Raw genomic sequence first — 25215 nt, forward strand, 5'->3', positions numbered from 1 at the left:
TTCCCACTCTCCTCGTTCAGCCAATGAGCGTTAAGCCTGGAAAGGTGGCCCGCCCCTGGCTGGGCGGTTCCGGGACGGGCACCTAAGGGAAATTCACCAACAGCTGTGAGGCTTTGGGCATTGGCCACGCCCTCCAGGCCACGCCCCCATCTGGCCTCCAGGACTCTCAGCGCGGGTTTTCCTGTATCCAGTAACGTGGTTTTGTTTGTCTGTTTAAATGCGGGGCCTAATGTCCCCTTCAAGCCCCTCAGATTGGGTCTGTGTCTCCCCTAGAGCCTTAGGCCAGGGTCCTGTCCCCTCTGGGACCGGCCGGGGCTCTCCGAGGACCGCGCAGAGTGGGGCGACCCCAGATCCCGGGCTGCCTCCCTTGTGGCCCATCCGCCCTACAGAAATCCAAACGCTCATTGGTAGGTTCCTTGCCACGTACCCATGAGACCTCCAGGGGGCGCCACGAGCCCGCAGCAGCCCTCCGTGCCGCGCCAGGCCGGGCACCTGGGGGCCAGCGCGGGCCGCACGGAGCGCGGCGGCTGAGAACTCGGTGTCAGAGCCAGCCTCAGTTTCCTCGTCTGCAAAATGGCGAGGTTGTGAGACTTCGCTGAAACGATGGAGGCAAAGCGTGTACAGAATGAAAACGCCAGCACAGAGTGAAACTTAGGAAGCAGCACTATGATGAGGATTAAAAGTGAGCCTTGTCATCAAATCAAGAACCAGGGCCGGTGTGGATGGGGTGGACCCTGGAGGACTTAAATGACGCGCTAACAATGTGAGTTTTCTTTTTTTTTGCATCTGATATATAACATATGGATATTTTTGTGAAGTATGAATGAAAATTTACCATGTATTTCATTGTGTCTTCCCTCCCTGCATGAATAACCTTGGATGTGTGTTTAAAACTCCATGCACTTTGTCATTTGAAAAGGTCTTTTAGTCCTTTATTTTGTAGAATTTTATTTATCCGTTTGGCGTTGGCATAGGTAATTCACATGCCTGGTAAAGAAAATTTCAGAAACTCCCAAAGAATAGCTGGAGTGACAGGTCTGTCTCCTCCGGCCTCTGTGCTGTGCCCCCCAGGGCCCCTCCCAAAAGCGTGTGTCTCCTCCCAGAACCAGTTTAGGACTTTACAGGCAGGTTTCCAGGTCTGTCTTGTGCCAGGGAGTTTAGATTTTAATTGGATGGAACGGCACTTAGTTGCTTAATGATTTATTAGGCACCTACTGTGTACCACGGGGGTGAATCCAGCAGACACCTTTGAGATACAGCCCTGTGCAGAGGGCTAAGGCATTAGAATAGGGGAGAGAGTTCTGTAGGGTCTGTAGGAGCCCAGGGGAAGAACTCCTAACTCATGGGGCAGCTTCCCTAAAGCTTTAACCTGTGAGCGAAGGCTTGAGGGGCCCTCAGGAGCTTGTCCAGAGGAGAAAGTATGTTCCAGGCTGAGGGAACAGCATTTGCAAAGACCAGAGTGGAGAGAGAGTGGCGGGGGGGTGAGGGTGTCAGGACCTGCCTGCCAGCCTCGTGCTTTGTTCGTTGACTCATTCCTTTATGCTGGTCCCACCTCAGGGCCTTTGAACTGTTGTTCCTTCTACCTGCAACATACTTTTCCCAGAGCCCCTCATGCCTCCATTCCTCACCTTTTTCGATTCTTTACTCAAAAGTCACCTCCTCTGAGAAGCCTGTCCTGACTACTCTTACTTAAAATTGCAATCCTCATCGCTGGTCCTTCTGATGCCCTTATTCTGCCCTGTTTATGTCCACCCATATTTATCTTGTAACGTGCTATATAATTTCCTGTATTTTAATGCTTTTGGCTGTCTCTCCCACTAAAGTGTAAACTCCCCAGGGCAGAATTTTTGCTGTGTCTTCTTCCCTTCTGTAGCCTGGCACCTGGCAGAGTGCCTGTGACACAGTAAAGACTCAACAGAAGTTTCTTTTTCTTTTCTTTTCTTTTCTTTTTTTTTTGAGGAGGATTAGCCCTGAGCTAACTACTGCCACCAATCCTCCTCATTTTGCTGAGGAAGATTGGCCCCGAGCTACATCCATGCCCATCCTCCTCTACTTTATATGTGGGTTGCCTGCCACAGCATAGCTTGACAAGTGGTGCGTAGGTCCACACCTGGGATCCAAACCGGTGAACCCTGGGCTGCCAAAGCGGAACGTGCAAACTTAACCGTTGTGCCACCTGGCCTGCCCTTTTTTCTTTGCTTTGGTAAGGAAGATTACCCCAAGATAACATCCATTGCCAATCCCCTTCTTTTTTCGCTTGAGGAAGATTGGCCCTCAACTAGCATCTGTGCCCATTCTCCTCTACTTTGTATGTGGGACACTTCCACAGCATGGCTGATGAGTGGAGCAGGTCCACACCCGGGACCTGAACCCGAGAACCTGGGCCGCCAAAGCAGAGGGCATGCAACTTTAACTACTGGGCCATGGGGCTGGCTCCTCCACACGCTCATCATCTCGTTGCAGGAATGTTACCAGAAAGAGAGAAAGCCCTCTGTTTGTCTCCTGGGTCTCAAGGTCTCTGTCCCCTGAGGTCAGGAGCACACAAGATGCCCAATAAATGATTTTTTACCCAGTGGCACTGGAGTCCCGTAGACACAGATTCGAATCCAAAGGCTGCCACTAAGTGGCTGGGTGTCCCTGGGTGAATCGTTCCATCTCCTAATCGGTAAGTGGGACCCACACGCCCGCCCCTACTGAGCGATGGAGAGGATCAGCATTCTCTTTCTCTCCATCCTTGCTCCCCGCAGTCTTTTCTTCCCACGGAGGGAGCCTGTACACACCTGGGTCAGACCACATCCCTCTGCAGCTCGGACCCCTCCAGGCCACCCATTTCGCTCACAGCAAAAGCCAAAGTCGGAGCGGCAGCCCACAAGGCCAGCTGGACCTGCCCTCGCTTCCTCCACCCTCCCCTCTCCCCGCTACCCCTCTGTGGTTTCAGCCAACTGGTCTTCTCACTGGAACCTGTCAGTCTCACACGAGCCTCAGGGCCTTAGCACTGGTCGTTCCTTCCACCTGGACCACTCTGCCTGAATAGCTGCACGGCTCCCTCCCTCACCTCCTTCAGGTCTTTACTCAAAGGCCACCTTCTCAGGTGACACTGGGTCCAAAATCACTGATCCCTTCCCATCCCACATTCTTCATCTGCCTTCCCGGTTTCATTTGTTTCTAGAACTTTCATTACATTCTAAGAGATGACATCATGGTCTTATTTTTCCCACTTCGTCTCCCGCTCCCCCATAGAAGGTCAGCTCCTGGAGGATGAGGGTCTTTGTTTCTTTGCTAAGAAGGGTGCCAGGCCCCCTGCAGGTTCTCCATGCAGTGATGGAACAAATGGAATGTGAACAGATCGCTTGGCACAGGGCTTGCACCAGCACACTGATGACGAGCCTCGGTGAAACGGAGGTGTACACTGCGAGGCTCAAACTTTCACCATTTTGGCCCAAGCCTGGGTAGAGGTCAAAGGTCAATGTGTCCTGCCCACTCCTGGGGATCAAAGGCTCCATGGTAGGTGACCTCTGTCCTCAGTGACATGGGGCCAGTGGCAGCCTTGCAGCTCGGAGACAAGGTCTGCTGGCTGCAGGCATGCTAGCAATTTAGGGGGTACCCATCAGAAGTTGGAGGGCCCGCCAACATCTGGCCTTTCTAGCCCCGTCACTGTGTGAGGGTTTTCACAAAGGCCAGAGGTCAGGGCTGGACTCCTGGGAGGCAGCCCCAGGTAGGAGGTGCAGGGTATGGCGGCGGGGCCGGGAGGCAGGGGTCTGGCCTCTTGGGGGGAGCTGTCTCAAGGGCCCCTCCCCCATCAACAGCGAAAACATCTGCTGTGTGTTTGTTTGTTGCTCCGTTTGTGGGTAACTGCGAGTCTGTGAGGAGGCGGAGCCACCCACTGAGGCGTCCTACCCCCCAAGCCCCTGGGGATAGGCCTGATTTGCATAGTTTCTATTCCCTTCAGTTCAGCCAGGCTGGGGCTGTGGAGCAGAAAAAACGTGCAGATCAGCCCCCCAGCCAGGTCTTGGCAGAATGTCAGACACCCACTCCCCTACCCCCTTACCTCCCCTCCCCCTGCTCAGGGCTCCAACCCCTGGGCAGGGCACATGGGCTCTCTGTGGCTAGAGGCTGAACCCTGCATGTGACATCTCGCTTACCTGCTGGCTTCTGCCCAGATTGAGCCAATGGCAGGCACCGAGGAGGATGCCTGGGACGATGGGAACAGCCAGGGTAATTCTCCCCATCTGCTTCTGGCAGCGTCTCCCCCTGGACGTGGCCTCCTTATGTGCTAATTTCTAAATAGTCTCAGTCCTCCTCCCCGAATTGGGTTTCTCGTCTATATTAGCAACCCCTGTATTAAACCCCCTGCATGTGAGGTGCTTTCATCTTCCTGAGTCGACCCCGACTGACGGAAGGCAGCTGCGAGGGTTTTATTGATGGGTTTTGGTGGGAAGATAAAACTCCCATAAAGTAAGGTCTTCTCTTTTGAGGGTCCCGTTCTACAAGTTTCCACAAACATATAGAGTCACGCAACCCTCACCACAGTCAAGATAGAGAATGGTTTCATCACCAGAAAATTCCCCTGTGCCCTTTCATAGTCAACTCCTCTCTCCACCCCCAGGTCCTGCCAACCACAGGCTGTTCGCCTTTTCTAGAACATCACAGAAATGGAATCGTACAGTAGGCTTTTGTGTCTGGCTTCCTTCTCTCGCTGTAAAGCGTTCGAGATTCGCCCACGTTGCTGTGTATCACTAGGTCCTTGCTTTCTGAGCCGTTTTCCTTGTAAGGATGGACGGTCGTCTGTCTATTGATATTCTAGTTGAAGGAGCTGCTATGAGCTGCCGATGAGTTGATATTTGCCAAGTGCTCAGGACAGTGACCAGCACATTATATACATGTCAGCTGTTGTTATTATGTTGGGGGGGAGCTTGCTGAGAATCGAGCCTCTGGCATTCCCCTCTCCCCGAGCTGTGCATGCTTCTCTTGTCCCAAAGAGAGAGTCCAACCCTCCCAGGCTGGAAGGGCCAAGGCTGCATCTGGTGGAGACGTGGCAGGGCCTGGCCTCCACCGGGAGCCTCCCCGCCCCATCCCTGAAGCTGAAAGTGGGCCCTGAGCCCACGGGCGGGTGAGACACAATGGCTGCAGCTCCGCCGCCTGCCAAGATCAGCATCTGGGAAGTTTCTCTGCAGCTGAGGCCCCTTCCCCCAGGGCTGGGGCGATGACGAGAAAGTGGGACCTGTCTCAGACGCTTCTTCCCATGCAGTTTCTCCTGCCAAAAGCTGAGAGGCGGGGCTTGGGGGAAAGGGCAGGCTGGGCCTCATTGATGTGGGGGGAGTTCACAAAATTTGGGGCCGGCGGAGGATGGGAGAATTCCCCTCACCTGGATGACAGAGAAGAGCGTTCATCATCTCACCAATGACGGATGCTGGTCCTGAGTGGTACCCACTGCCCTTGTGTCCTGACCCACTGGGGCAGGATTTGGGTCCCTGCATCCGGACTAGCGTGGGGACTTGGGACAGACAAGGGGGCACAGAGCTCTAGTTCGAATCCCACCACTACTGTGTGCCTCAGTTTCTTCATCTTTAAAATGGGGTGAGGAGGAAAACACAAAACTATGGAGACAGGGAAAAGATGAGCAGTTGCCAGGGGTTCAGAGGAGGGGGGACGAACAGGCAGAACACAGGGGAATTTCAGGGCGGTGAAAGTGTTCTGTGTGACACTGATGGTGGATGCATGTCATTCTCATTTGTCCAAACCCACAGAATGTCTGACACCCCAACGTCAACTGTGAACTTCGGGTGATAGTGACATGTCCATGTAGGTTCATCAGTGATACAAATGCCCCCCTCTGGGGCCGTGTTGACCGTGGGGGAGGCTGTGCACACGTGGGGACAAGGCCTGTGTGGAAAATCTCTGTACTTTCCACTCCGTTTTCTTGTCAACCTAAAACTTCTAAAAAAATTGTCTATTAAAAAAGTAGGATGATGATAATTGTAACACCCACCTCCCAGGGCTGCGAGAACTCGCAGAGCCGCACCCGGCACAGTGTGTCTGCGTCGGTGTCGCATGAGCGAGCGTTAGCCATTATTGCCGGGGACCTGTCATTAGTGGGGGCCGGTCCTAGTCTCTTCCTTCTGTATTTCCCCTTCCAGGGAGCTCCCCAAGAAAAGGGCCCCGCTTCTTTCCTCTTTCGCTGTTCTCACTCAAGGGCTCCCCTCGGACGGGGCCCAGCGCTCCCCTTGACCCCTCCAGACGATCAGGAAGTCGAGGCCTCCAGTGGTTTCCATTGCTCCAGCTTGTCCTCTCAGCTGACCTGGCGGAGGCCTCGTGTGGCCTCAGAAGCAGGAGGAGGCGGGCTCGGGGGGAGGGGGGAGTTGCTTGTGAATGCGTCTGTGTGTCTCAGGGGACGTCACCTTCGTCTGGTAGCCACGGTCCCTGGAACAGACAGCCGGATACTCTGTGGCCTTGACAGCATCCCCGCCCCCAGGTCTCTGGCGGGATGGCAAACTGCTGAGCCAGCCGAGGGCACTTCCTCCGCAGCCTTCACGTCCCCCGGGAGGCTGAGATTTCCGCTCCGATAGCTCCCTGGGGAGGAGAGGACCCAGTTTTCTTTGCGCTTTTCTCCCTGTGGGTTGAACACCTGGTTTCAAGAGGTTGTCGGGGCAACACACCTCACTTGGCAGAGGATTCAGTGAGGCGTTGCCGAGGTCCGAGTGGACCCCAAGATCTGGCCTGGAACCCAGCGGACACTGACGTCTGGCTCAGGAAGTGGAGCGAAGTCACTCTGACTTTTCTTTCTTTCTGTTTCTTTTCTCTTTGTGAGGAAGATTGGCCCTGAGCTAACATCTGTGCCCGTCTTCCTCAACTTCGTATGTGGAATGCTGCCACAGCATGGCTGATGAGCGGAGTAGCTCGGCACCTGGGATCCCAACCTGGGAAGCTGAGCCACCAAATTGGAGACGGCAGAACTTTAATCACTTGGCCCCCTGCCACTGGGCTGGCCCCTGCTCTGACTTTTCTTATTTCCCCAGAAAGCCCTGCTACCCTGTGTTACAACTCTCTCAAGAAATCTCCTAATTTCTTTGTCTCCTCCATCGGACTGTCAGCTCGGGATGGCAGCCACCAATGAGGGATCATCAGAGGTACGCAGAGCATTGGGCGTTGCATTGTATGAATACATGTGCTGCATATAGATGTAGCATTAATATATGGATTCTTAATATTCATTTCTTTGTTAATCACTTCAATATGTTTCTTTTTAAGATCAAGTTCTTTAATGGTGATATGTTGAATAATTACACTGATGTGTTATTTACTATGTTATTTATTGATATCATTTATTATTATTATAGAAGCAATTTTACAACTAGCAGCCTGGCGATGTGTCACCTTTTGTTTGATTTTTCATGTCTTTGTAAATTTTTTTTCTTTTTGAGGAAGATTAGCCCTGAGCTAACATTTGCTGCCAATACTCCTCTTTTTGCTGAGGAAAACTGGCCCTGAGCTAACATCCGTGCCCATCTCCCTCCACTTTATATGTGGGACACCTACCACAGCATGGCTTGCCAAGCAGTGTCACGTCCGCACCCGGGATCCGAACTGGCGAACCCTGGGCCACCGAAGCAGAACGTGCGCACTTAACCGCTGCGCCCCCAGGCAGGCCCGTGTAAATTTTTTGAATTGGTAATATGACCTAAAAATTTCCAGCCCCCCAGGGTATACGGTGAAAAATCCGGCCCCTCTCAGCTATTCCCCTGCCCCCCAGCCCGCTCCCTGAGGGTAACCGCTGTGACCGGTGGCTTGTGCCTTCTCCCGGAGGTGGCCTGTGAGTCCCTAGGCAAATATGTGTGTATTTATACAGTCCTCATAAACACACTCAGACAGTGCACGCAAGCCGTGCAAAATGGTCTACACTGTGTTTTTTTCTACTTCACATATTGAAGACAGTTTCATATCAAGACTACTCCATTTTTACTTTTTAAGAGGGATAAGTGGATCAATTTTAATTTCCTTTTAAGTTTTGGGGGGTTTGGGGGGGTTTTTTCGGTGAGGAAGATTTGCCCTGAGCTAACATCCTTTGCCAATCCTCCTTTTTTTTTTCTTTTTCCTTGAGGAAGATTAGGCCTCAGCTAACATCTGTGCCAGTCTTCCCCTACTGTGTACGTGGGCTACCTCCATGGCATGGCAGATGAGTGGAACAGGTCCACACCCAGGATCCAAACCTCCGAACCCGGGCCACTGAAGCTGAGAACGTAGAACTTGAACCACTCGGCCACCAGGCCAGCCCCTGGTTTTGCATTTAACACTCTTTACCAAGTTTAATATACGTACAGAAGAGAGCACAAAGTCTCCTTTCTTTTTATCAGTTGCATTGTCTGGGCGTCAAGCAGCCTTAAATTTTGTTACATTCCAGCTTTGTTGAGGTAACATTGACATACAGAATTGTAAGATAAAGTGCACATCGCGGTGATTTGACAGACACATACATTGTGAAAGGGTCCCCATTTAGTTCATGACCACGCCCGTCATCACATATTTAGCTTGTGTGTGCGCGCCAACATTCAAGTTTCTACTCTCCTAGCGAATTTCAATCAGTCGATGCAGTGTCATCACCTATAGGCACCTTTGTTTATGTCAGCTCCTCAGACCTTATTCATCTTATAACTGAAAGTTGGTACCTTCACCAGCCTCTCCCTGTTCCCCCTGCCCCCAGCCCGTGGCAACCACTTTCCTATTCTCTGTTTCTATGAGTTTGACTGTTTTTGAGATTCCACATAAAAGTGAGATCATACAGTGTTGGTCTTTCTCTGTCTGGCGTATTTCACTGAGCAGAATGCTCTCAAGTGTCATCCACGTCGTTGCAAATGACAGGATTTCCTTCTTTCTCGTGGCTGAATAATATTCCATCGTCTACATACGCTGCATCTTCTCTACCCCTGCCCCTGTTGACCGACACTACGGTTGTTTCCAGATCTTGGCTATTGTGAATAATGCTGCAGTGAACGTGGGGATACAGATATCTTTTTTCAGCTTGTTGCTTTTCACCAATCTTTACTGAAGTATAACATACACACACGGAAGAGTACCCCTACCCTGTCCCTCCTCTTTATTGCACCATCCTGGTGTCAAGCAGCCTTAATTTTTAATTTAATTAATTGCTGGAATAGGGTACCTGTGCATGTGTTGCGAAAGTCAAAAAGTCCAGAAGGATTCCTGGGGTGGGAGCAGACTCCCCCCCCCCCCCCCCCCCCCCCGTCCCCGCCCGGTCTCCCATCCTTCAGTTCCTCTCCCAGGAAATTGGCCAGTTTCTTCTTCCTGGAATCTTCTGGAGATTCTGTGCACATGCAGTAGAGCCTCAGCCCCACGCAAACAGGGGGTTCTGTTTCCTGACACGTGTCCAACCTTTAGAATAGTGTCTGGTGCCCAGTAGGTCCTTAATGTATTTGGTAAATAAACATATAAGGGGATTATGTATACATTTTCACAGAACTACCCTGCTCAAAGGCTGAAGGAGGGGAAGGCGGGAAAACTCAAGAATCAGACACAAGCTTGGCCCCAACTTGGAATGCAACTTGGCCGACCTGGGCCTGCTGGTAAACCACAGATCGGCTGTTGGGTGCTCCTGGTCTTGTGGGGAGAGGGGGCAGCGCCTGAATTCTGGGGTCTTATCAAGGCACAACCAGTCCTGCCTCTGGGGCAGGGCGTGGCACATAGTAGGAACTTGATTTGTTGGAGGAGCAAACATACAGAAGGCGCTTAATGCCTATTTGCTGCATTGACAGATAGTCGGTTCCTCATGGCTCCTTGTTGGGTAAATAAATGGGATCCCGTGCTCACCTCCAATTCTGGGGGCCCAGGGATGGGCCAAGAGTTTATCTGCAACTCAAAACAGCTGTTTCAGGTGGAGGCCACCTGGCCAGGAGCGACGTGACGTCACGGGGCTGCGTGACGTCACGAGCCGGCCGGTTCTCACGGGTCGGGGCTGGGAGGGGCAGGGCGGGAGGTGGGGGTGCGGACAAAGGGACCCCGCGCGCCTCCCCCGCCGGCCCCCGCGCGCGCCCCGGCCGGCCAGCCACATCTGGAATTCATTGCAGCCGCCGCCGGAAAGGGGAGGAGAGGAGGGCGGGGCGAGTTGGGGGGCCGAGGCGGTGCCTATCCCCGCCGCCCCGCCGTCCCTGGTCCCCAGCCCCGGGACGCAGCCGAGCCGGCCGGGCAGCCCCAGCCCCAGCCGCGGCCGTCCCGGGGACGCAGACGCCCAAGCCCCTCCGACCAGGGCAGGGACCCGGGCCGGCCTAGCCAGGTGAGCGTGCGTGGCGAGGGGGAGGCAGCAAGGGCGGGTCCCGGGCCCCTGAGGTCGCGGCATCGGAGCTCAGGGGCCTGGCCAGGGGCGGGGGGCGCCCCGGGGCGCGCACGCGCCGCACATGCTCCTGCTGCACGGAGGGAGTGCTCACCGTGAGCCCTCTGCAGGACTCCGGGCGCCCCCCCTGCCTCGGCCGCGAACCCCCAGACTGCGCTCCCCGCCTTCCCCAACGGCAGGAAGTTGGCGCCGAGGAGAAGGCGAAATCCGAGCGTTTTCAGCTCGAGACTGGGAGGCAGGACAGCGTGCCCCGGGATCGAGGCTTTGGGGAGTGCGTTTGGGGATGGAGGGCCCCCCTCCTGGCTGACTCGGATTGGACCGGGGCGAAAGGTGCTGCGCGCCCTGGAGCTTCCAAACCCAGAGGCGGGGCCCCCGGGGTGGACAGTCGCCCACTGCCTGCAGTCTGGCGCTCTGCCTCAGTTTCCCTAAGTGGTTGTCTCCTCCAGTCGCCCCGCGGGGGCGTGGCTTTGTTCTGAAAGGAAAAGGAACGCGACTGCGTGGCTCCGGCGCCTCTTCTTTCCCTTGGGGATGGGGCGTGGGTGCAGACGCGCGTGTCGCGGATCCCGCGTGGCCCCGGGCCCCGCAGAGCGTGGGAACCTCGCCCCCGACACCGGCACGAGTTGACTCACTCGGGGATTTCCACCCCCTTCCCCCGACTCTGCCCTAGTCAGGCGCTCCGGGCGCCACGCGCTGTGACCACAGTCCTCCGCGTGGCGCGACGCGAGTGCAGCCTTCGTGGTGCGGCTGCTGCTGGGATCTCCCCCCAAGCCAGTCCTCCCGAATCCTTCGGGAATATCGAGGTGGGCCCCCTGGGATGGAGAGGAGTCCCCCACCCACACTTGGAGATGTGGGGGTACCGTGCGTGTGGCTGTCGCGCGCGAGAGGAGGCGCGGCCCCGGCGGCTGCGAGTGTGGATACCGCGCATTCCACGGCCAGATAAGGAGGTCGAGACTCTGGCTGGAGGGCGGGGGCGGGTCCTGCCACCGTCTCCACGGAGACGCTCCGGGCTTTGCCTGGGGTGGGGTTGCCCGCGGACCAGAGGCGTCTCCAGCCTCCTTTGCCGCTGTTTGGGGCTGGGCTGAGCTTAGGAGCTTCCACCCTGCGAGACCCACTGGGGCCTTGTTCGTTCGTTCATTCATTCATTCATTCATTCATCCATCCGTCCATCCATCCATCCATTCCACCCGTTTTCTGAGTACTTCTGGATGCCAGGCATCGTTCCAAATGGGCTGAAAACAGATTTGATTTGGGCGCCGGCCTCCGACACTCACATTCTGCCCTGGAAGTCAGATAGAAGACCAGAAATACAATCCTAATTTCCGAAATTGGCAAGTGCCGTGAAGGTCATAGAGCAAGGTGCGGTGATAGAAAGGCCTGAGGGAGGCGGCTCTGGGAGACTGGCAGGTCCTTGGAGGCCCCTCTGAGAAAGTGTCCTTAAAACTGAAACCTGAAAGATGAGGAGACAGTCCTTCAAGGATTTGGAGGAAAGGCATGTCAGGTGGAGGCAAAGCCGGGGCAAAGGCCGTGAGGTAGGGACGGGGGTGGCAGGTCGCAGGCCAGTGTGGTTGGCCTGGAGTGGCCCTGGGGGACAGCGTGAGGAGAGTAGGTGGGTAGTGGGGAGCCAAGGTAGAATCTGGAGCCAAGGATGGCCCCCTGGAGCGCCCCCTGGCTGCTGCGTGGAGAAACGGCAACGAGGAATAGGGGGTGGGGCCTGAGAGCTGAAGGGAAACCAAAAGAAATGGGGGGGGGGGGGGGTGCCCTAGGGCAAGAGGCACCGGATCCTTGAGTGACCAGGAGGAACTCTTAACCACGAGACTTCCCTCAGTGGAACTTGGGGAAGGGGCGCGTGGAAGCCACTGAGGCTTCCTCCATCCTTCCTCGCTCCTAATCTCCCCTGGAACAGTCTCGGTCTGTCTCTCTTCCCTTCCCTCCAAACCTTGTCACTTGTCCCGCTGGCTCCGCTGAGGCCGGGGACCTCCTCCTAAGCTTCTGTGTTGAGCCAGGCCTGGGAGCCTGACGCGGGGAAGGGAAGCGGGCACGGGCCGTATCGGCCTGGGGGTGACTCCTCCGCCAGCCCCAACGACCCGGCCTGCTTCCTCTTTCTGCGAAGCACAAACCTGCCTTAAGCTGCCCCGTTAGCAAAGTCCTAGGGAGGCAGTTGGGCCTCAGTTTCCCCTTCTCTAACTAGGAGAGCTGCCGCTGCTTCTGGGCATGCCGTGACAGCTTCCTGGGGCTGCAGAAAGTGAGGGTACAGCGCCCCGAGTCCACCCCTCCCCCAAGAAGATAGAACTTTTGGTCGGTCCCTGGGGTGCGAGGGCTGAACTCATTGCTTATTTCTCCAGGAAATGGCTATAAATCTTTCTCTTGGCTGCCAGACAGGAGAGGAGTGGTGGCCCCACGTGAGGGGGGGGACAGGGCCGCCACGGGACACACCCTGGGCTTCTCGCCCACCAGCAAATGTGCTTCCTAGGCCTGCGATAGAGCTTTGATTGTCAATTATGAACCCCAGGAGGGGCCCAGTAGACGAGGGCGGCTTGAGGGCGTCTGGTCGGGGTGACCCGGCGGTCAGGCCGCGGCTCACACTTTCCCTAGGGACGCCCACACAGCCTTAACTCTGTCCCCCGGAAAGAAATGAGCTCCAGCTCAGTAGTGGAGCAGGAGGGCGCCCCGAGAGGGCCAATCAAGTGCCGAGGACGGAGAGCTCCGGCCAATAGGCGAGTCGCTCAGTGCCCTGGGATTGAAAATGAGCCAATCAGAGCGCGGGCTGTTTCTGGCCCGACGGCTGGTCTGGGAAGGCCGAGGCCTGGGCCAAGCCAGCTCCAGGCCGGCTGCAGCGGGCAGAGGGCATCGGGGCGCCCGGGGCCCTGTCCGGCAGGGAACAAGGGGCCTCTGTGTGGCGATCTGGGCGGGGAGGCAGTCCGCGGGGATGCGCACAAGCTCTCCTCTGTTCCCAAACTAGGACGGATGTCCTTTCGCCCAGGGGGAGCAGCTGCCTCCGTCAGGCGGGGGGCCAGGGCGCCCCTCCAAGGGGGCGTCCTGGGACTGAGATGGTTGGGCGACCCCGGAAGGCCCCCATCACTCCCAAGCTTGCTAGGAACCGGCCTAACCAGCCTTTTCTGGAACCACGCTCCTGCGCACGTGGTCCTCGCCAGGCGTGTTTCCAAGGATCTGGGGAGGCCTCCTCCCGCGTCGTCCCCCCCCCCCCAAGCCCGCCCATTTATCTAATGGCTGGAGCTTCCTCCCGGTTCCCTTTGTGAAAGGCAGACACTGCACCAGCCCTTCGGAGACCCCCCCCCCCCACCTCCAAGCTGGGGGGAAGCCATTATGTCGGCTCTCATCCTCTCTGCCTCTTCCCGCCCCCTCCCCCCACGGCTCAGTTTTCCTTGAGAGAGGGGGTGACTCAGGCCTTCATGGAAACAAATACCGTCCCCCCCTCCCCGCGGGGCTGCACGCCCCCTCACCGCTCACATGACTTCAGCACAGCTGCCCCATCCTCCTAGCCAGGACCTCCCAGAGCGGTCTCCTGTGGCTCCCCCATCCCATCACCCCCTCCCAGCCTTCTCCGCACCGGATGTGACTGGGGAGCTGGGACTCCACCCTGTTTGTTCCAGGGGCCTCACATCTGGATTTCATCTTGGCTGGGGAGGGGGGCGCCAGCGCCCTGCCCACCCCGCTGGGACCCTCTGTCCCACGGCAGGACTAGCTGGTGCTGATGAGAACAGGCTGTTGGGAATCTTGCCTGGCTGGCTCCCTCAACGTCCCTCCCAAAAGACTGGGTGGAGGGCACCTAGTCCCCAGCTGGCTGTGTGGCAGGAAGAGGGGAGCTAATAATATTAGCTAATATTTATTGAATGCTTGCTATGTGCTCAGCATGCCTTGAGCATCATTCAACAAGATTTTCCCATCACCCCTATGAAGTCCCCATTGCACAGATGACAACATTGAGGCGGAGAGGCCGAGGGTCCAGTGACTTGCGCAAGGTCCCGCAGCGTGTCAGAGGTGGAGCGGGATTGAACCCTGAATTGCCTCCAAGGTCTTTGTGCTTGAAGATGACGTGACCTCTGGGATGCTCGAACCTCAGGGCCGCCTTGGTATCTCCCAAAGACCTTATCTTGGGAGTGCCCATGGCCTCGAGGCTTAGACCCAGCCTGGAGTCCAAGGCAGTGTGTAGTAATGGGCAGGAGACTTGTGCTGCCAGCGGCGAGCATCTCGCTGACCCCGGTTGGCAGGCGGCGTGAGGCCTGAGGCTCCAGTCTATCTGAGGAAGGAGACGAGCTCTCCAGGTCGTGCCCCAGGTTCCCTCTGTGGCTGGGTGGGCAAGGCTTCTGGAAGTCCACTTTGTGCCCTTCCTGCCACTGGGGGGGACCTCCTGTTCCTTTGAAAGACAGCGTAGCCTGGCAGCTATAGAGGCTCTGGGGTGGGTCTTTTTGGCTCTGCTACTGACTAGCTTTGAGACTTTGGGAAAGTGAATTGACTTCTCTGGGTTTCCCATCTGTAAAGCAGAGATGATGATAATTCTGACTTCACGTGGCCACTCAGCGAGGAGTGACAGAGCTGGGACTCCAACTGTAGCCGTCCAAAGTCAGAGCCTGGGCAGCAGCCACAGCACTGACCTGTCTGTCTGTCTCTCTGTCCTTTCTCTCCACAGCTCTGACAGCCCCATGGCCCCGGCCGGCCACTGAGCCCCACCATGGGCAGCCTGTACTCGGAGTACCTCAGCCCCAGCAAGGTCCTGGAACACTATAATTACACCAAGGAGACGCTGGACAAGCAGGAGGCCTCCCGCCAGGTGGCCTCGAGCCTGATCATCCTCCTCTGCTGTGCCATCGTGCTGGAGAACCTGCTGGTGCTCATCGCCGTCATACGCAACAGTAAGTTCCACTCGGCCATGTACCTGTTCCTGGGCAACCTGGCCGCCTCGGACCTGCTGGCGGGCGTGGCCTTTGTCGCCAACACCTTGCTCTCAGGCCCGGTCACACTGCGCCTGACACCTGTACAGTGGTTTGCCCGCGAGGGCTCTGCCTTCATCACGCTCTCCGCCTCCGTCTTCAGCCTCCTGGCCATCGCCATCGAGCGGCACGTGGCCATTGCCAAGGTCAAGGTCTACGGCAGCGACAAGAGCTGTCGCATGCTGCTGCTCATCGGCGCCTCGTGGCTCATCTCGCTGGTTCTCGGGGGCCTGCCCATCCTTGGCTGGAACTGTCTGGGCCTCCTGGAGGCCTGCTCCACCGTTCTGCCGCTCTACGCCAAGCAGTACGTGCTCTGCGTGGTCTCCATCTTTTCCATTATCTTGTTGGCCATCGTGGTGCTGTACATCCGCATCTACTGCGTGGTCCGCTCCAGCCATCCCGATGTGACTGGCCCACAGACGTTGGCCCTGCTCAAGACGGTCACCATCGTGCTGGGCGTCTTCATCGTCTGCTGGCTGCCCGCCTTTAGCATCCTCCTCCTGGACTACGCCTGTCCCGTCCGGGCCTGCCCCATCCTCTACAAGGCCCAGTACTTCTTTGCCTTCGCCACCCTCAACTCACTGCTCAACCCTGTCATCTACACGTGGCGCAGCCAGGACCTGCGGCAGGAGGTGTTGCGGCTGCTGCTGTGCTGGCGGCCTGCGGCGAGGATGCAGGGACGGCGGGCCGGGACCCCAGGCCACAGCCTCCTGCCCCTCCGCAGCTCCAGCTCCCTGGAGAGGAGCATGCACATGCCCACATCACCCACGTGTCTGGAGGGCAACACGGAGGTCTGAGGGACAAGAGGGCCGACAGCTGGGCCACGGCAGGGCGCCCCGTGGAGAGGCACCGAGTGACCTCAGACAGACACGTGGGGCTGCCAAGCAAGATGTCCCCACGCTGCAGACCTGGGGGATACAGAAAATGTTTTACACTTGGGCCGGCCAGCTGCGGCACTGACCAGTCAGATGGCAGAGCTCCTGTCAGGTCCTGGAGGCCGGTGCAGGGACCTGTGGGGCCTCTTTAGGACTAGATCATGGGGAGGTCTGGGGAGAGCTGGGAAGGGCCTGGATGACAGCAGGCAGGCATTCACGAGGGGCCCCAGGAAGGAGCAATTTACAACCCGGTACAAAGGATTTCAACATTTCACGACTGCCTGACACTCCACCCTGTGCCAGCCTCCTCCGAATTTACCCCCTTGCCACCTTTTCCTGGCAACCTCCAGCCACTTCCCTGGAACCACTGTCCCGAGGGGCTGACAGCCCTGGCTAACAGTTCCCGGGCTCCAATCCACAGCTTCCTCAAATTTCACCACCTGCCACTGTGGCCGCTTCCTTTTCCTCTCACTTCACAAGATGCTGGGAAACCACAGGGTGGAGGTCGGGTCGGGTCGTGGGCGGGGGGCGGTTGGAGGGGGCCAGACCCCATTCTCAGACCTCATTGGCCAATTGCACTATTTGGGGCGCAGAGGAATCACCAAGGACTGGAAAAACCGGTCTAGGGGGCCTGAGGAGGGCCTCAGGGTGGAAGTGGAGAAAGTTCTAGAGGGAGCTGTCTGCTCAGGACCCCCCACCCCCCAAAAACAACCACCCCCAAGCTACTCCCGCCTCGGGTCCCAGGCAAGGTACCAGGTCTTCTAAGGCGGGGCAGCCTGGAGCCCGCTGTGCGTCCTTTCACGTTGTATTGAACGGAACATGCGGTGGGGGTGCCCAGGACATTTTTGGGGTGTTCTTCCCCTAACCTGCCCCGGAAGGACTTTCCTAAGTTCCGTGGATGGATGGAAGGGACATTGCGGTACAAATGTATATTTATGTGTGTGTCTGTTTGTCTGTGTCTGTGTGCACGTCTGGGTGTGATGTCTGTGACCCCCCCCTCCCCCGCCACATCCCCCCAGAAGGGATGCTGTTCTGTCTCCCCCTGTCCGTGTTGAAGCTGCCAAAGAGGGCCCTGGCCCTGCACAGACACCTTTCATTGCTGGCTCATCTGCCCCTTTGAGAGCTTGGGGAAGGAAACCTCACACCTCAGAGGGGTGTCATGAATGCACAGGCTGGGGAGGGGGGCCTTTGGGGGGCCAGGAGCCAGCTGGGGGCTTGTCTCCCCTCACACAGCTCCCCAGAGGCCCCTCGTGCCTGACACCAGGTGCACCCCAATCAATAAACGGTTCAGTTTCTCTTTCCGGTCGTGGTGTCTTTTCAAGCTAAAGGCGGCTGCTCCTGCATGAGCTCCCCGCGGGGGGTTGGGGGATGGATGGGACAGGGGAGGGCGGCTGCTGCCCAGGCCTGGTGGGTGGTGGGGGCCTCCTCGGGGGCTGGACAGATGGTCTTGGGGGACACAGGCCCAGCTACCCCTCTGAAGCTCCTATTCCCCAAAAGAATGACCGACCTTCATCAAGCACCTTCCAGGCATGAAGATGTGAATCTCAGGAGGTGGGAGTTACTATAAACTCCTTTTCTGGAGCTGTGGGTTCAGAGAAGTTAAGTGAGCTGCTCAGGGTCACATAGCCGGTTGGGGCAGTGCCTGTCTGGAGTTTTTTCTTTCTTCTTTTGGTGAGGAAGATTGGCCCTGAGCTAGCATCTGTGGCCAATTTTCCTCTTTTTTTTTTTCTCCCTGAAGCCCCAATACGTAGCTGGATATCGTAGTGCTAAGTTCTTCTAGTTCTTCCATGTGGGATGCTGCCACAGCATGGCTTGATGAGCCGTGTGTAGGTCCACAGCCAGCATCGAACCAGTGAACGCTGGGCCACCATAGCAGAGAGCATGATCTTAACAACTTGTCCACCGGCTGGCTCCCGCTCCCTTGTTCCCCCCCACCCCCCGTGACCTCCCCCAACGCCTGTCTGGATTTGAACTAAGACTGACTCTAGATCCTGCCAGCTCCCCCACTGGGCCGCAGCAAGGATCCTCAACCCGCTGTTTGTCATAGAAGGAGCGGTCAGCCCCACCCAGAACCAGGAGAAGCCCAGATGGGATGCAGCTGGGGGGTGGGGCCCGAGCTTGGCTCCAGGGTGACGCCACCCTCCTTTGCCCAGAGGCACGGCATATCGGCTCCTTTGAAGATAGGTCTGGAGCTTTGATGGGGAACCCAGGCCCCCAGGCTGAAGCCCCACCCAGCGGCACCATGGCAACACTGAGGCAGCTGGTGGCAGAGAAGGAACAGGGCGGACGGCAGCCAGGGGCTCAGAGGCCCCGTCAGAATTCCCCCTCCTCCAGCAGTTCAGAGACAGCCTTTGTGCGGGAACCCAAGCCCTCGCTGGGACACGGAGGAGGAAGAGGCCCGGGGCAGGCCAGAGTCAATAAATTTCCCCAAAATACCCACGTGCTCCCTCCATCTCCTTCAGGCCTCTGCTCCAATGCCACCTCCTCAGAGAAGCCTGCCCTGACCACCTTCCTCCCGCTCTGTCTAGCCCCTCACCTGCTTATCATCTGGCAGTGTATTATACATGGGTTTATCTGTCTCCCCCAATTAAAACATGAGCCCCTTGAAGATGGGACAGCGTTGGTCTTATTCACCACTGTGTCTTTGGCATCTTAAACAGTACTCAGTGCTTTCTCACCTCAGGGCCTTTGCATCTGCTATTCCCTCTGCCTGGAATGATCTTCCCGCAGACATCCTTGTGACTCCTCTCCCTCTTCAGGTCTATTTTCAAATATCACACCCGGGATGAGGCCTCACCATGCCGTGCACATGGTTCGGATCGTATCCGCCTCTTTGCTACTCTCTAACAGGCAACACATTTTGCCCATTTATCCTATTTCCGATTTTCCCTTTCTGAATGCTGGTTCCATGACAGCAGGGATCTATGTCTGTCTTGTTTACTGCTTGGCCCCAGGGCTCAGGACAGTGGCCAGCACACAGCAGGTGCTCAATAAGTGTTGCTCAAATGAATGAAAGCAAAACCAACTGATGGTCATTTCACTGAGTGTTAAGTGCTGTGAAGAAAATAAAATGGGAAGCAACAGTTTAGGTGTACTGTGCTCTGTAATGTAGGGACTATTAATGGGAACTCAGACAGTTAAGGAAACTGAGGCACATAGAGGTCAAGTAACCTGCCCAAGGTCACAAAGCATGTGGGTGGAGGGGCTGGGATTCGAGCCCAGGCAATCCTTGATGGAAGGTTGCAGTCACAGCTGATCCTCCTTAATATCCTGGTCTGAAGACCTGCTTTGCTGATGTCTCCCAAATCTTAGAGCCTAGAATGGAACGGGGCTGGCCCCTCTCTTTGTATTAGTGATTTCACGTTCTTTGGATAAATACCCAGTAGTGGGATAGCTGGATCATATGGTATTTCTATTTTGAGTTTTTTGAGAAATCTCCACACTGTTTTCCATAGTGGCTGCCCCAGTTTGCATTCCCACTGGCAGCGTATGAGGGTTCCCTTCTCTCCACATCCTTTCCAACGTTTGTTATTTCTCATCTTGTTAATTATAGCCATTCTGAGGGGTGTACGGTGACATGTCATTGCAGTTTTGAAAAAGCAGATTCTTAAGCTCCGCAGTCAGAGATTCTGAGGGAATAGGTCATGGGTGACCCCAGCAATGTGTCCCACTGATGAGAAGGGTGTGGTCTTCTGACCACATTCTGAGAAGTGTTCTAGACTCCACAACCCAGAGCTGCTCTGCCCAAGACAACTTTCTGCAGTGATGGAAATGCGCTATATCTGCGGTGCCCACTTGTGGCTATTTAGCACTTGAAATGTGGCTCCTGGGATGCAGGAGCTGGATTTGATCTGTCATTAATTTAGATGTAAAGAGCCAAGTGTGGCCGTTGCCTACGGCACTGGCAGCACAATGCTAGATTCTGTAGCTCCGGTTTCTGCGGCCTTGCAGCAGCTGAGTTCTTTGGGCATGATGCCACCACTTCCACAAAAAGTCATGTCTTGCTGCCATTATTATGAATGCCATTGTAGCTTCCACAGATCACTTCATGATTTGGGGAATATTTCCTTTAATAATCATATCAAGATTGCGCTCAGCTGTAGACAACAGAAAACAGAATATTAGCAACTTAAATAAGAGGGAGAGGGAGAAATTGATTTCTCTCTCAAATAAAAGGGTTTCAGAGGAAATTGGTCACACATAAGAAAGACAGATGCCCACTTACTAGCACTCCAGGCTCCCGTCTGTCTGTCTGTCTGTCTCTCTCTCTCTCTATCTACCCATCCATCCATCTACCTACCTAAATAGTTCAGTGCGATTCCTAAGAATAAGGCATTTACATGACCTCAGGAAAATGATCAAAATCAGGAAATCCACAAACTTTAATCACATTTCACATCATCCCATGACTGATTTTTATAGCAGAAGAAAATCTCGGATCTGCTTGCTGCCTTCAACCATCCTCTTAATCTCCCTCAATCAGAACAGTTTCTGAACTTTCACGACCTTGACATTTTTGAAAACTACAGGTCAGAATTTTGGTAGAATGTCCTTCAGCTGGGTTTGTCTGATGTTTCTGCATGGTTAGATTCGGGCTAGCATTTTCGGCAGAAAAACCACAGAAGTGATGTGTCTTTCTCAATTAGTCTCATCGTCAGCAATGTTAACTTCGATTGCTGGGTGGTATCTGCCTAGTTCTCTTCCTTTAAAGTTAGTGTTTCCTACTTTGTAATTATGAAATATCTTGTGGAAGGTACTTTGAGACTGTAAATATCTCATTACCCGTCAAGCTCACTCATTTAGCATCCATTCTTGTCTGAATCAATTATTACTCACTGGATATTTTGAAGATAATCAGAGGCCTGCATATCATTTCATTCGTAAATACGCCACTTCTTAAGAGAAAGCAACACCTTTTCTTTTGAACTTAACCGCAATACTGTGATCGCCCTTATCAGAAGTATCAATCAGTGTTAAAATTTCCCCATCTGTCTCCGCTTTCTTTTTAACATTTTGTTTATTGGAATCAGAATCCAAACAAGGTCCTCACATGGTATTTAGTTAATGACGCTTTGAACCAAGTTAAATCTATTTAACCTTGTTTAACAAGGTTTAACAAGATTTCCTCTCCCTCTTTTTTTTCGATCATTCATTTGTTGAAGAAACCAGTTTGTTTGCCCTGGAGGCCTTCCCAAAGTTGGGTGTTGGCTCATGGCATCCTCTTATGTCATTTAATGTTGTTCCTCTGTCCCCAGTCATATTCAAGGTTGATATTTTTGGCTTCAGTTCTTCATTGTCAGTGCTGGAAACTTCCACCAGGAGAACATGACGGCTGGCTGTCTCTCACTTTTACTGATGACTAAGACCGATCAGAGGGTTCAGAATCCATCAGCCTGATCTTTGTAAATTCCCTATCTGACTGTCCTCTAGTGGTTTGATCATCCGTGGGTGCCTATTGCTTGGACCCAGTTCATTAGCAATATTCAAAGGCTTTCTAATCCATCTCCCCATCCTCACTTCCTGGCCATTTTTCTCATTTGTCTACAAAGCAGATGTGTTTTCCCCAAATTCAAACATCTGACGTCCACCACGTTTCCCTGAGCATCTTGTCCAGGAATAGTCAAATCTTTCAAGAAAGGGAAATAAAGTCGGGTGGATGCGATTCATTCTTAGTGGCAATTATGGTGTAAGTATTAAAAGCGCCTGCTGTGATGTCAGAAAAATCAGACTTGAATCTCAAATCCAACCCTTGACAAGCCAGCTAGACTGTGGGCAAGTGATCTGACAAGTCCCAGCTGGTTTCATTACCTGTGAAATGGGTGTGTTAATAATCCCAACTGGAAGTGCCATGTGGGACGGCCACTTTGGGAAACAGTTTGGCAATTTTTTACAAAGTCAAACGTATTTACCATACAACCCAGGAATTTGACTCCAGGTACCTACCCAAGAGACATGAACACACATGTCCGCACAAAGACTTGTATGTGAATACTCATAGCGGCATTTTTCATAGTAGCCCGAAAGTGGAAATAACTCCAGTGACCATCAACTGGTGAAGGGACAAGCAAAATGTGGTCCCTCCATACAATGGAATATGACTCAGCAATAAAAAGGAACAAAGTACTGATACACACAATAACACGGATAAACCTCAAAATAATTATGCGAAGTGAAAGAAGTCGGACACAAAAGATCACAAATTGTATGGTTCCATTATATGAAATGCCCATAAGAAGCAAATCTATAGAGACAGGAAGTAGATTCACGGTTGCCTGGGGCTGGAGGCAGGAATGGGAATTAATGGTAAACAGAGATGAGGGCTCTTATTGGGGCGATGGAAATATTCTTTTTTTATTCCAATACATATTTATTGCTCAAAATGTAATGTCATAGAAGCCAAGGAAAGAGAATGTTGTAAGAAGGAAGGCATGGTCAATCATGTCAAGTGTTGGTCAGGACTGAGGACTATCCAGTGAGTATGGCAAGAGGTTATTTATAACCTTTTTTTGAGGAAGATTAGCCCTGAGCAAACATCTACCGTCAATCTTCCTCTTTTTGCTGAGGAAGCCTGGCCCTGAGCTAACATCCATGCCCATCTTCCTCCACTTTACATGTGGGATGCCTGCCACAGCATGGCTTGCCAAGTGGTGCCATGTCTGCACCCGGGATCCGAACTGGCGAACCCCGGGCCGCGGAAGTGGAACATGGAAACTTAACCGCTGTGTCACTGGGCCGGCCCCATGGAAATATTCTAATACTGGATTGTGGTGATAGTTGCCCAACTTGGCAAATTTACTAAAAGCCATTGATTTCTACATTTAAAATGGGTGAAATTTTTGCGGTATGTAAATTTTAATTCCATAAGCTTGTTGAAAGTCATCCCAACCTAGCAAAATACATATTGGGGGCTCTATTTTATTACTACACTCAGAGAGCTTACGTTCTGGCAGGGGAGACAGTGTATAAAAGTAAATCTATAAGAGAATGTTAGGAAGTTTCCACTATGGAAAACGGTATGGAGGTTCCTCAAAAGATTAAGAATAGAACCGTCGTATGATCAGCAATCCCATTTCTGATATAGATCCAAAGGAGATGAAATTGGCATCTTGAGATGTCTGCTCTCCCATGTTCATTGCAGCATTATTCACAATAGCCAAGCTGTGGAAACGACTGATGTGTCCATCAATGGATGAATGAATAAAGAAGATCACACACACACACACACACACACACACACACACACACTCAGAGGAATATTATTCAGCCATAAAGAAGGAAATCCTGCCATTTTCGACCATATGGCTGAACCTGGAGGATATCATCCTAAGTGAAACAAGCCAGACACAGAAAGACAAATACTGTATGATTTCATTGATATGTGGAATCTAAAAAAGCTCAACTCACAGAAGCAGAGAGTACAATGGTGGTTGCCAGGGGCTGGGGGGTGGGGCAAATGGGGAGATGTTGGTCACAGGGTACAAACTTTCAGGTATGAGATGAATATGTTCTGAGGATCTAACGCACAGCGTGGTGAGTAGAGTTAACAATACTGTATTGTGTAGCTGGAATTTGCTAAGACATCTACACACACAAAATGGTAACTAGGTATTTTGGTCGGTGAAATAAGTCAGACGGAGAAAGACAAACACCGTGTGATTTCACTCATGTGTGGAATAAAAAAAAAAAACCCACCAAACAAAAGAACAAAACCTAACTCATAGATACAGACAACAGACTGGGGGTTACCAGAAGGGAAGGAGGTTGGAGGGTGGGAAAAATGGGGAAAGGGATCAGCTGGCTGGTGATGGGTGGAAATAGAGTTTTGGTGGTGAGCATGCTGTAACATATACAGATGTGGAATTAGAATGTTGTACACCTGAAACTTATATAACGTTATGTTCAAGGTGGCCTCCATTAAAAAAAAAAGACAACTAAGTGAGGTGATGGATGTGTTAATTAGCCGGATTGTGGTAATCATTTCACGATGTATACGAATATCAAATCCTCGCATCGTACACCTTAAATATACGCAATTTTTATTTGTCAATTCTGTCTCAATAAAGCTGGGGACAAATGCATCTTTAACTTTTGAAGGTGGAGAGCTTGTGAGAAAATGCAGCTTCCTGGGCCCTACCAGGGCCTGGAGAATCTGACTCTGGGGCCCAGGACTCTGCAGTTTTACTCTGAGCCCCTGCAGAGGTGAACCATCCATGACTTATTTTTTTCAAAAATGCTGGTTTGGGGGTGATTTTAGGCTGCAAGATGTTACCCAGAGGAAATACGGCTGGGGCAGGGTCATGGCTTTGTCATTTCCATGGGGCTAAATCCATCATTCTCGCAGGGGAGATTCCACACCCCCAGGGGACAATTGGCAATGCCTGGAGACGTTTTCAGTTGTCCTGCCTGGGAGTGCGGGTGCTCCTGGCATCTAGCGGGTAGAGGTCAGAGATCACATTGGCCATCCTGCAATGCTCAGGACGGTCTCCCGTAACAAAGGACATTTGGCTCCAAATGTCAGTAATGTCCAGGTTGAGGAACAGTGTGTGCCCTTCTGGCTCCTTCCACTTGGTCACCTGGTTTAAGACTCTTCGGTCACAGCTGGGAGAATGAGGAAACTTCTTGAGACATCCCCAAAGCCCCAATTCAGGACTCTCCGGCCATGTCTCCTGGCCAGGTAGTTTTAATAACTTAGTGATTGCCGTGAGAGAGGCAGTGGCGGTCAATTAGCGCTCATTTCCGGGGAGGAGGCGCTTCACGTGGCATCCCTCTGATTTAATGGCCAGAGCAGGCCTGGTTTGCATCCCTGCTCAGTGTGGTAAGGAAAGTTTTCTTTGCAGGTCAGGAGCTGACGCTGTGTGCTGTCACTTCATGTGCCAGGAGGTGGGTGACTCCCTGAGGTCTGATTGCTGTTTTTCTCTAGGACCTGGTGGCTGGGTGGTGGCCCCAGGACGCAGGCAGGCTGGAGAGGGCTGGAGTGGACTGAGGGAGACAAGGCAGGACATATGTGTCTTAGGAGGTAGGAAGGAAGGAAGGAAGGAGGCCCAAGCTT

At 53.7% G+C, this 25215-nt stretch overlaps 1 protein-coding gene across 8 annotated transcripts; it reads left to right on the top strand.

The window, feature by feature from the left end:
- The first annotated feature begins 135 nt into the window (after positions 1–135).
- Positions 136–17467, top strand: S1PR2 (sphingosine-1-phosphate receptor 2). 8 transcript variants are annotated; one of them, XR_011440621.1, is made up of 3 exons: positions 161–763; positions 6813–7127; positions 8103–8776. XR_011440621.1 is itself a non-coding variant. In XM_023645446.2 (3 exons), the coding sequence occupies exon 3, from the start codon at positions 15033–15035 to the stop codon at positions 16086–16088; it is 1056 nt and encodes a 351-aa protein (XP_023501214.1). In that variant the 5' UTR covers positions 464–763; positions 6813–7127; positions 14991–15032; the 3' UTR covers positions 16089–17467. The 8 variants fall into 8 exon arrangements, 5 of the variants coding, with proteins under 5 accessions (XP_005612006.1, XP_023501214.1, XP_005612005.1 ...); XR_001381166.3 differs by having other exon boundaries at positions 7017–7127; XM_023645446.2 differs by lacking the exon at positions 8103–8776 and adding an exon at positions 14991–17467 and having other exon boundaries at positions 464–763.
- The last annotated feature ends 7748 nt before the right edge of the window (positions 17468–25215 follow it).

This window comes from Equus caballus, chromosome 7 (genome assembly GCF_041296265.1).
Source record: "Equus caballus isolate H_3958 breed thoroughbred chromosome 7, TB-T2T, whole genome shotgun sequence".
NCBI lineage: Eukaryota > Metazoa > Chordata > Mammalia > Perissodactyla > Equidae > Equus > Equus caballus.

What these genes read in the sequence shown, in the direction of transcription:
- S1PR2 (XM_005611949.4), top strand. Translation starts at nt 15,033, where the DNA reads ATGGGCAGCCTGTACTCGGAGTACCTCAGCCCCAGCAAGGTCCTGGAA.